The sequence below is a fragment of the Danio aesculapii genome, chromosome 3 (assembly GCF_903798145.1).
Source record: "Danio aesculapii chromosome 3, fDanAes4.1, whole genome shotgun sequence".
NCBI classification, from domain to species: domain Eukaryota; kingdom Metazoa; phylum Chordata; class Actinopteri; order Cypriniformes; family Danionidae; genus Danio; species Danio aesculapii.
This window is the reverse complement of record NC_079437.1, coordinates 47,768,310-47,781,241: the sequence shown is the minus strand read 5'-3', so window position 1 is coordinate 47,781,241 and position 12,932 is coordinate 47,768,310. Positions and strand designations below refer to the sequence as shown.

Sequence of the window (12,932 nt, the reverse complement as noted above, 5' to 3'; positions counted from 1 at the left end):
TAGTTGCTGAATGCAAATGTAAATGTCAATAAAAACAAAGCATCAAATTATGTCAGATCCACAAAAAAATCTGAGACATCACCTCATGTAATAATGCCTGCATGTAATGATGCCATTTTCACAACTCTTTTTTTTTTTTTTTTTATCAAATTAGTTTTTTGTAAATCAATCAAATGTATGTGTTGCCAAATGGCAACACTGTGCAATAGTGGAACATGCAATAATGCAATGGGTTAGCTTGCTAGCAAGGTCAGCTGTGAACTTTTAAGTTGTAACAATAACAACAGGAATGCTATATAATGTTGATCAGTTGTATGTTAATGGAATTTGCATTATGGATAAAATCTAGTTTTAATGGCAATACTACTTTTGAATATGAATACAACAGTGTATTAGGGAGCACCACCATGTTCTATGGTAAGTGAAGCAAGAAAAGAACAGAACTGGCTCTTCCTACAGATGAAAGTGAGGATGAGATGGGTTTTAGTGACCATGAGAATGATGCAGATTGGGCATTTAATAAGAGCAGTAATGAAGACAGTTCAAGTAAGTTAGCTCTGAGGCAGATAAGACAGGCGTAGTATAGTATACAGTATAGTATATAAACATTGTTAGCTAGTAGCAACATTAGTCATATGCATCTGGATATACAAGACTTGTTATTTATTTGTTATAATATTTACTGAAGAAAATATATATATTTATTGTATGTTGTATACATGATAATACAATATTAGGTTTGTCTTCAATAATATTCAGCAAAAATTAATGGAATAAATGAAAGCTGTTGGAATATCAGTTGTTGGAAAGTATGTGTAAGGTGTCAGTTCTGTGTAAAGCTTATAATACTGCAGTACCAATTAAATAATTTCAATTAACAAAATTATTCATTATGAGGAAAATACTAAATCTGAAATTTCTAAGTTAGATCAATTGTTGGAAGTTGTTGCCATATGGCAACATATCATAAAGTACCCTTTTTACAGCACTTCAAGTTAAGCCATTTTAAGAAAAGAAAAACAGTCAATTTTTTATAGATTAATCATAACGCATATAGTAGAGGGTTAAAAGACTTTTAACATATCAAACTGCAAAATTATACATGCACACAATGATATTCTCTCACTTGACGTATTGCATTACATCGTGAACACAAGCTATATAAACAAGCAGTTAAAAATGATGGACTTAAAGCCTATGCAATGTCATCATTGTGAAGTTATGTGTAAACATAACCTTTTTAATTTTGATAGTTTAATTAAATTTAATTATCTTAAATTGGTTTTTAAATGTTTAAATAATCCAATGCTGTTTTCTGATATAACCAGTAGGCATCAAACCTCTCACAGAGTCACATAAGCAAAAGCTAATGGTGACTGTCTAGTGCCAAAGTATAAGACCTCATTTGGTCAATCTGTTTTCTCTGTAAAGGGAGCTAAATTGTGGAATGATTTACCTATTAGCCTACGATTAGAATGTGATATAAATATTTTTAATAGTGTTCTTAAAAAATGGTTAAAAATAAAACAGCAGTGTTCGCACAAATAGTCTACTATTAGTTTATTTGATCATGCCACCTTTGCTTTTGCCTTCAGTAATTTTTATGCAAAGAATTATAATGTTGTGTAGATGTATTTATTATAGTTACATTTTGTCAATTTTGTCAAGCCACCTGTGGACAGGTGTTGAGAATTAGCAAGTCTGCTGAAACACTTGCAAAGAACAAATGTATTTGGTTGGCCAGTGTAAGTGTGATGTCCATGTCAAATAAATAAATAAATGTAAAAAAATCTCCATAGACATCGAGGGGTGTGCTTCAAATCATAACCATTTTTTTTCTAATACCTATGTGTATGTCCCTCACCTAAAACAAATGTTATTTGTTTAAAATCACTGATAAATTGTGAGTTATGACAAGGATCGTCATAAATTATGTTAGTAGCTGGTTATGTGATCGCAGGCATTAAAGTGCTAAGCAGCTTTTACTCATTGCCTACACACATTGTGAAATCTTGCACTGTCTAGCAATTTTGAGAGTTTTCTCCCTGTGGATATGTTTCTGGTCATTGTTCTTGGGCTGTTTACCTGTTTTGTGGACCTTTGCTGTCTGTCTTTGACCCTGCCTTATATTTTTGGATTCTATGATTGTTGGCTGCTTGCCCTGTGAGTGTTTATCAACCATGTGTTTGCACTGCTCAATTGTTGTGTTTGCTGGCATTTGACCATGTTTCTTATTAAAACCTGCACTTTGCAACTCTTCCCTCGTTGTAGCACATTGGATTGATTCTAATTTGAAATGTTATCATTATTTGGCAAAAAATATATTGAATTATCGTCTTTTAAATTGTGGGCGCATGCTATAGGAGATTTTGTGCAAAACAAAAGCCAGTTCTTCACGGGGAAAAATGTACTACAGTTTATATGATTTTAGGAAAAGGTTGCTAATGTCAGGTACACACATTATTTAAGTCCAGATTTTCACCTGCTGAGAGTTTTGTGGAAATTGCTGCCAAATACCTGGAATCTGACATTATGCAACAGGTTGGCAAGTTGGTGAAATAGATTTGCTCAGCTGACTAAAGCCAGGCACACATTCTGCAAAGTTTAATAGTCTTTTGTGATTGTAGCTTGTTAGACTGTACAAACACAATCCTCATGTCACACTGTAACATCTCAGGTGTCATAATGTATGACAGTCACAACATGTCAAAAAATAAATAAACAAAATAAACACAATGAGATTTCATTCTGGGTTTTACAGAATTAACCCAAATCAGTCCCCCATGCTACACCACAACCTACATCATGCCCATGTTTTAGAACAAATTATCTCAACTGAAATCTGTGGCTGCTTCCGAAATTGCATACTACCATACTATATAGTACGCTAAAATCAGTATGTGAGCAAAGTAGTACAGGTAAAGTCAGAATTATTAGCCCCCCTATGAATTGTTTTTCGTTTTTTTAAATATTTCCCAAATGATGTTTAAAAGAGCAAGTAAACTTTCACAGTATGTCTGATGATATGTTCTTTTTCTGGAGAAATTCTTATTTGTTTTATTTCGGCTAGAATAAAAGCTGTTTTTAATAATAAAAAAAAAAAAAAAAAACATTTTAAATTATTTTAATTATTAACCCCTTTAAGCTATATATATATATATATATATATATATATATATATATATATATATATATATATATATATTTCGATAGTCTACAAAAAAAAACATTGTATACAATAACTTGCCTAATTACCTTAACCTGCCTAGTTAACCTAATTAATCTAGTTAAGCCTTTATATGCCACTTTAAGCTGTATAGAAGTGTCTTGAAAAATATCTAGTAAAATATTATTTACTGTCATCATGGCAAAGAAAAAATAAATCAGTTATTAAAGATGAGTTATTAAAACTATTATGTTTAGAAATGTGTTGAGAAAATCTTCTCTCCGTTAAATAGAAATTGGGGAAAAAAAATAATTAGGGGGCTAATAATTCAGGGGGGTTAATAATTCTGACTTCAACTTTATGTCTTGCTGTATTGTCCACCTGACTAACTTGAGCATTTTCTCTCAGGTGGTTTGATGTTGCTGCACTAACTGTGTCATCAGCTTCAGTGCTCTTTACACTTTACTGCAGGAAAATCTGACACTGACAGACTTAAATTGGAGAAAACTTTTCGTTGTGGCAGTCATCTGTTGAATGTGTCAAAACCAGCAATCAAAGGGCTGAAATTTTAGCCTAGAATCATAGACATTTTTTTTATCTCAGATAACCAAATCTTGGCAAAATTCACACAATGTGAGCCAGGTTTAAAAGAAAACTTCTGCTTCACTAGACTATTAACAAAACTAGGTAGTAATGGATAACATGTAATCTGGCTGGATTACATAATCAGATTCCAGCAATCAAATACTTGTAATTAAAATAAATTCATTCATTCATTCATTTTCTTTTCGGCTTAGTCCCTTCATTAATCTGGGGTCTCCACAGCGGAATGAACCGTTAATTTATCCAGCATATGTTTTACGCAGCGATGCACTTCCAGCTGGGTTGTGGCTGGAAGGGCATTCGCTGCGTAAAACATATGCTGGATAAGTTGGCGGTTCCTTCCGCTGTGGTGACCCCAGATTAATAAAGGGACTAAGCCGAAAAGGAAATGAATGAATGAATGTTGTCATGTAATTTGCAATCAGTAATAAAGTCTCATATATTAAACTCCTGACTACTTTTAGATTACAGTTAGATTACTTTTGTGCTAACAAAAATGAAAATAAATGTAATCTAAAAGTAGTCAGGTCACTATAGCAGTGTAATATAAGAGATAATATTACTGACTACAAATGTTGTCATGTAATTTGTAATCAGTAATATAATTTCATATATTACACCGTTATAGTAACCTGACTAGTTTTTGATTACATTTAGATTACTTTTGTGCTAACAAAAATGTAATCTAAAAGTAGTCAGGTTACTAAAACAATGAAATATATTAGATTACATCACTGACTACAAATGTCGCCATGTAATTTGTAATCAGTAATATAGTCTCATATATTACATTGCTATAGTAACCTGACTACATTTAGATTACATTTAGATTACATTTGTGCTAACAAAAATGTAATCTAAAAGTAGCTAGGTTACTAATGCAATGAAATATATGAGATTCTATTACTGACTACAAATATTGTCATGTAATTTGTAATCAATAACTAATTACAATTCATAAGTAATCTATCCAGCTCTGACTATAAACAAATAATAATGACATTTTTCTCCAAGTTTTCCTCATGCAATCAATTATAAATAATTAGTAGTGATAAAAACAACTCTTCCCTCCTGGTATCAGCTACATTTGGGCCCAAAGGCTGTCACTGAACACAAAGAAAAGGCTACAGGAGACTGCAAACTAGCAGTAATTAACTATATATATATATATATATACATATTTAGTGCTTATTATGTATAGGATCAGCCGGTATCTATAGTCATCTAAACCATTGTGTGTGTGATATGATACTTACAGGCGACCTGGAGTTGTGAACTCCTCTGCATCAATGCCCCCACTCTGTTCCTGACAATACATCTGTAGAAGCCTGCATGAGAGCGGTCCAGCGATGGAATTACATACCTGGTGAAAAAAAATGACAATCCCATCAACTACTGTTTGCTAATTTCCATACTCAGCATGGGAGCTTCCAGCAAACTCAAAAAGCACAGACTATAACAAACGGCCTTTGATCCAGAAAAGACTATTTATCAGTCCATAATTAATCATACATTGTCAGCGTCTGCTCGAGTGCAGATCAGACTGCAACACTCAGCTCAGGACGTCCGTGGGAAACCTGTTGAAGCAAGAACCCTCATCAACAATAGATAGGAGTCCTCAGGCAGCCCTGATGCTGTGATCGTAACAAAACACTGGAGAGGCCATTAACACTTCAGATAGAACAAAGCAGAGAAATATTTATGTGGATGTGGGTTGGATTATGGACGAGGCCAGTGCCCTGGAGCCTTGGAGTAACAGAGACCAGCAAAAGCATCAGTCTGCAAGACCATCAAAGGAAGCTGAACATCAGAAAGTATGGAGCCGACGGTGCATGCTGACCAGTGGTGGATCACTGGAGCCTTGGGGCATTAACCAGGGGGACACCACTAGGTCTCTTCATGACACTTACAAGTAAAACCCTTAAAGTCAGTCTATGTTCTAAATGCATCAATGTTGTTGACAATGATTCATACATGTATGTTTCATTTTAGACTTTATCATTAAAGTTATTTATTTGGCCTTTTTGTGCTGTTTTGGGTTGTTGTTGTTGTTGTTGTTGAACAGAACAGAAGAGATAAGACAGGAAAGCATGAGATGGAATAAGGGAACAGAATCAGCAAAGGACCTTGAGTTGGTAATTCCAAACTTCACCAGAGGCACAGTTATGCTAGAAGTCAGCTAGCTGACCGCAAGGTTACCACCACCAACTGACCTAGAAGTTTTTTTTTTTAAACAAAGCCATTAACTTGTATTTTCAATGAAACTTTAGACTTCAGTCTGGTGTTATGTGCTGAGATTCTATGATCATTTTGTCTGGTTAAACACTTTGCTTCTCTTATACTGTAGCTGACTGCAAGCTCACATTCAGATCTGACTCAATCCAATCAACATCAGATGAATAGAACCTACCCTTCTTTTTCAATAACAAAATTCTGACATTGTGCTGGGAATGCACATGATGAATGTTCTCTCATACAGTATATAACAATGCCACATATCAATGTCAATATACACTGTAAAAATGCTTAATTCCACACAATTGATTAGTGTTTGGACAACATGAAGTTATTCCATGTTATTCCATTAGTCATTACAAATTCAAGTGGATTTAACATAAAAACAATTTAAAGTGTTTAATTGTTAACCCTTTCACATGTACAAATACACTAGTGTGATCAGCCTTGGCTGGTCCCTGAAGCGTATAATCACACCGGTGTGATTACAACGTTCAGAGTGCACATCATCAACTGCTAAAATTCAAATTTGAGGGCACAGAAAGAGGTTGAGACACAGAAATCCATGCTTTTAAATAAATAACATTCATTTTAGGTTTCAGACATTCAAATACACATAACTACAAATGAAACATACCATTTAAGGTTTGTAAAATACATGCGGATGTCTATGGAGACATTTAAAAAGCTGATGTGTTGTTTGTGTTTGCTTCTTCTTCACTTCTATGTGCAATTAGTACTGTTTCATGAAAAGCATAAAAGCCCCCAACAGCATAAAAGTGATTGACAGAAAATTCCATCAATGGTAGGAAGGATTTATGTACCATAAATATCCAAAAACCTTGTGAACCGTAGATAAATAGTTAACAATTTTGAAAGTTTGTAGGTATAAATGAGAAGTTCTGAACAGTCCCTGGAAATGGGCTATTTATGTCCTTTTAACATTTGCTATTGTAGTCATGTACACTGCTGAAACAAAAAGAAAGAACTGGGCTGTCATCATGAAAACATGAAGCACGCAGTGTGTTTTTACACCTACGCAGTCACGAGGCTGTGGCAAGACCTATTAGTTAAATGGAGTGATAAAAAGAGTGCCGTGCATGTGGGCAGCGGCGCTTTTACTCAACCAGTCAACGCAGCTTCATTTTTACACCGCCAGCTCCTTTTCCGATCCTTTAGTTTTTCTCCATTACCAGTCACAGTTTTAGTATGACCTGCTGAAGTGAATTCCAGCTCTTTCTTTGATCGGTGGACATGGGGAATACACGCACGCACGCACGCACGCACGCACGCACGCACACACACATACACACATACACACACACACATACATTCCAGCATATGAGAGGTAGGACACTGCTGGGAAGTGTCAGTCACCAGGGATCTTTTGGAGATGCTCTCTGGATTGCAGCGAGACCGCTAAGATTGTCTTGACTGACAGGTAAAAAGGCCTTGGCAAGCACAAACCTCAGCGAGAGGTAAGAAAACATCTGACTAGACCCTTACTTAAAACTAAGCACTGCGGGGAGGATAGACTTTAGCCTTTAGAACTTATCCACATTTTCCCTACACCCCACGACACTTTGTATGAATTACAGGAGTAACTGATTTTAACTGTAAACAAATCAGTCAAGTGTTTTATTCTTTTTTTATGACCCCCCCATTAACACTCACTCCTCTTGATAGTAATGTTTTTTAGCCCTTTTGACACAAACGTTATTTTTTCAAGACAGTCCTTGCTGCAGCCCACAACTTGATGACGTACTGGACCAGGTCCAATTTAAGAGTCCACACTTAGCTGATGATTGATTTTAAAGTGCGTTTGATATGCTGTGCTGGGAGAGAGTCATGAGATTATAAGGTCCTTGAGCCCTGGACTACCCCTCGTAGCAGGGTGAAAGTTTGACCTCAGATAGATCTTGAGAACTCCCCCAACTTGATAATGGCTATTGACAGAATATAGGGATAGCTATAGACATATACTTCTTACTAAGAGCTTGACTATGGTGCCAATTGGGTATGGTCAATTTACTTATAATGCATGGTTTTTTACTGTGGGAAAAAAACGGGGAACCCGGGGGAAACCCACGTAAGCACGGGGAGAACATGCAAACAACGGACAGAAATGTCAACTGGTCCAGTAAGGACTTTTAACCAGAAACATTCTTGCTGTGAAACAACAGATCTAATCACTGGGCAGTCATGTCACCCAATCCAGAAAAAGGAGGGAGGAGTAGGAGTGGAAGGGGGAATCTTCAAGACGAAGATACTGAGGTAACTCTGGTTATTTATAGTGAGAAATCGTCTGTTTGCTAATGCCGGTCCAGCCGTGGTCAATCATTTGTGATCCTCTCGAAATTAATTTATGAATAAACTTAACTCTGTAGTAAACATGCACACCAGCGGATTTTGTTGGAAACACTAATTATTTATATTAATTATAAAATTACACAATATATTGAGTGATATGAACATCTACACCTCCCTCAACTCTAAACCCAACAATCACAGTAGGATGGGAGTAACCTTAGTGGGTGTTACAATGTCCACTACGTATTGGACCGGGTCCAGTATGTCATTGTGCTACAGACTGCAACAATATATTATATTTTATATTTTAATATCTGTGTACATTGCATTCAAATCAATGCAATCATGAGTACAGAGGCAGATTACCATGTGTGAACAATGTTGTGTGAACAATGCAGAATATGCAACCTATTTGCCTCAAACATGCAAATTTTGCATTTGGTGGGAACCCAGCTTGGCCAATCACAAAGAAAAAAACAGCATGCATACTCTCATGTTGAGACAAAAACTTTGGTTGTCATGGCAACATGACCACACTGTATTTGGAGTTTCGAAAAATCCTCACCCTGGCCAGAGTTTTCAGAAAGTTTCAGTTTCAGTTGTGATGCTGTTGTGATATTATTTAAAACGACAGGGGGCGGTCAAAAGAAACTGACTGTAAAATCAGACGGATAAACAGTGAAGAAGGAAGTTTCCGGAACTATGTCATATCCTTAATATCTTTCAATATTTTTAAACTAATTATTTTTATTGTTTTTAGAAATTATTTTAATGATTATAAAGATTTTTATAACCATTCAAGATTTTTTTAAATAAAATTTGATGCATCACTTGCTTTTGTTCATATTTCGGACAGTTCTAACTATTACAATTTAAATTAAAATATTAATGACAACAAAAAAAGTACACTTACTAAAAAATACAGATTTATTTTAGATTTAGCCCGCTCCACAATTCACACATTACTGTCTGGCTAGTTTCTGTCCTATACTTATGCTAAAATACAATAATGGTCCAACGTTCCTGACCATTATCACCAATACAGCCTAAAAAAACAGGTCATCAGTATATTGTAAACCGATAGGTTTCAAATATTCCTTTCCAGTTATCAAAAAAATAATTTGTTCCTTAATTATAGTTTTGAATATATTAAATAGTTTTAAATTCAAAATTGTAACATATACATCAGTGTAAAACATATGAATAGTGGAAAAACATATTTCTGTAATTGTGTACCTGGGTCTCCAGTTTTGCCGTGGCCTCTTTTGGCTTTAACAAACGTATCCCTCAGGTTTTTCCAAACCTTTTAGCAAAAACTTCCTCCTTTCCCACTGCTGTTGAAATTTCTAGCCAAGAATTATTGGTCATCTGGTTATCTTTATGATCATGGGTCATAAAGATGTCTGTACAAGAGTACCTGTTTCAAACAAAATCTCTTCAAAGTGATTCATATTCAAAGCAAATCAAATGCGACGCCGTGTGCACTGTTTGCTCGAGTCTCAAAAAAAAACCCCATGTGCTCCGAAATCATGTTGCGCACCCAAAGCGAACCTCCGAAAACTCCGCGATGACGTCACATTTGCTACGCGCACTCAAGCGAACTAGCGGACGCGTCGAGTATAAACCAGGCTTTAGGGGTGTCAAACTCAGTTCCTGGAGGACCGCAGCCCAGCACAGTTTAGCTCTAACCCTGCTTCAACACACTCACTTATAGGTTTCAAACAAGCATGAAGGACTCAATTAGTTTGATCAGGTGTGTTTAATTAGGGTTGGAACTAAACTGTGCAGAACTGTGGTCCTCCAGGAACGCTTCCAGGAGAGTTTGACACTTGTGCATTAGGGATTATTTTATTTCCTATAGGCCAATAGTGCCAGATTACAAAAGAAGACATTACAGTTTCAATCCTACAAAACATGTCTATACTTTGCTCTTTTATTGAACAAATAAATAGTCTTACACTTGGTTGCATGTTTACATTTCTTCGCTCTATGTAATTTGTGTTCATGGTAAATTTCCATTAACTCACACAAGCGTAGAGAAAGTTTGTTGGAAAATATGTTGCATCAACCAGATGAAAATCTGAAAAAATAATAAAATAAATAAAACAAATAAAAAAAAATAAATAAAAAATTTCAGACATAGTGTGAAAATGTCCTTACTCTGTTAAACATCAATTGGCAAATATAAAAATAAATAAATAAATAAATAAATAAACAAATAAAAGGGGGGCTAATAATTACGATTATATATATATATATATATATATATATATATATATATATATATATATATATATATATATATATATATATATATATATATATATATATATATATATATATATATAAATAAAACATAAGTTGTTTACATTTTAAGACAGTTTATCTAAAAAAAAAAACCAAGGTTTTATCTAAACGTCGAACTCTAGCTTGGCTCTATAAGGTTCTTTCTGTGAGCCAATTTGCATTTCGAATGCATGCATATTTAGCACAGCCTTGTTTGCTTAATTTGAACATGGAAAAAATATTTATTCTAAAACATTAAATAAATATTATAGAAAGCAAAAAAAAAAAAAAAAAATCTCAACATATTGTTACAACACCAATGTATATAATTTTATTAAATTAATAAGCAGATTGATTTTATTTATTGAAAAGTAATGCTTCAATTAATGATCTGCCAGATAGAACCTTATAATTCCAAGCGGAAAATGACTATTTAGAATGAGAAGATTCTGTCTGCATTTCCCGAGTTTGTTTTAAGAGAGTTTGTTTTAGAGTATATTTAGGGTCTCTGTCATGTTAATGTAAGAAAGAGAACTTAAACACATATTGTTTGCTATATGGAATGCAAAAACTTTGAAGGTCAATATCTCAAAATCCTTTAGAAAACGGACAGAACCTTACAATTCCAAGGCGACAAACTGTATATAGCTTATTGTTTCCACAGCCTTATTATTTAAAATTATTTGTATCAGTAAAATGGAACTTCCCCAAACCCATAATTTGAAATGCAGCAGTCGTCTGCAGAAAAAAATATGGATAATGAAAAAGCAAATATCCAAATCAGAAGCAAAAATGAAAGAGTTCATCTGGAGTCTCATGGTCAGCATGTAAAAAGAATGCGAACAAAGAAAACAGCTCATTGCGACCAGAGAGAAAGTGAAAAAAAAAAAAAAGCTATTAGAAATAATTCACACGGTACTCGGCTACCTGCTCTTTCTTGATGGATAATTCTGAACTGCCTTCACCAGGGATACAACATTATGCAGAATACATAAAGCAAACATGGAGGTTAGGGACCGCTCAGGAAATACATCTCATTCTCATTTAATGCGCACTGAGAGGCAATATGAGTGTGATTTCATGGCTGTGGCGGGAATGAGGCGCTACGAGGATTACAATACACAAATGCTACCGACTTGCTAAAAAGGAAGGAGAGACATTGTTTAAATGAATAGCAGAAAAGCAGAATGAAATTTGCAGCAATTGTAACTGCGGTTAATTTTGTATCCGTGATGGTGATTAAGCTTCTTGAAGGATAAATGCATGTTTTAGATAAAAAATACAGGCACTTTAGGGACCCAGGGTTTATTCAAATTGTAATATTTATATTTTTTCATTGTCTCACTGTTATTTGAAGGTCATATTGAAATGGTCCTTCAAACTTCTTTTTAAATATGAGCCTTTATTTTAATTTCTACTTTCCAAATGCCTTATGAATAGTTAATATTGCTTTATGAATATTCAATATAAAACACATAATTATTAGAACATTTGTGAATAGTTTAAGATTAATAAAGAAAAGAATTGCGCATAATTTCTGTGCAAGATGTGATTTTCTAAAGTTATGAAAAACATTATTTTGTGTTTTTCTGAGTGTGTGTGCATGTATTTAAGTGTTTGCTTTTAAGAAACAAAACGCAAGCTACACAAAAGAGTTGCCTGACTTGTTTCTTAAAATGTCATTTTTGGATGGCATTGGACACACTCTTTTTGTGTAAATGTCAAAATTAAAATGTCATTTCCATCGCCATCACAATTTTTTATTAAACAAAATCCATCATCTGAGATGTGACATTATGCCGGGGATGTTTACGACTTAAAAAAGTCCTTTGATCCATATATCTTCACTATCAGACATTATAAGTAGACAGATTAAGTGTGAAAAGTATTTTCATCACTGCAAAAAATGCTTTTCTTACAGTTTTTGTCTTGTTTTTAGTTCTTAAGTTCTTAAAGGTGCTGTATATAGATTTTTGACTCCTCTGAAGCATAAGAATACCATAATATGTTTGCAGATATTTACGAAACAAGCTAAGTGAATAGTCTTGTTTATCTGAAAAATAAAAAAATACTTGTTCAGTTTTAAAAACGTGCATTATGTGCAAGAATGGCTGTCTTTGTTTTGGTCATTTAACCCGCCCAATGCCAATTTAGCCAATGATATTTCAGCACCCCGGGGTTGCCTTGATGGAAAACAGCATGTTTCATCTATTCAGTCAGAAAGGCTCTCAAAGTATTCATCCGCGACTGAAATGCGACCTCCAGTGGACAGTAGCAGACTTCAAAATGAGACGCAGATTCAGAGTTCCACATAAGGTGGTTATTAATTGGC

The 12,932-nt window shown here is 34.5% G+C and overlaps 1 protein-coding gene across 1 annotated transcript in view; it reads right to left on the bottom strand.

The window, feature by feature from the left end:
• sdk2a (sidekick cell adhesion molecule 2a) overlaps window positions 1–12,932 on the bottom strand; it is a 332,315-nt gene that overhangs the window by 127,449 nt on the left and 191,934 nt on the right. Inside the window, exon 3 of the mRNA XM_056452811.1 lies at window positions 5,026–5,132. Within this exon, the coding sequence (XP_056308786.1) occupies window positions 5,026–5,132 (107 nt within the window). The remainder of the gene's footprint in view (window positions 1–5,025; window positions 5,133–12,932) is intronic.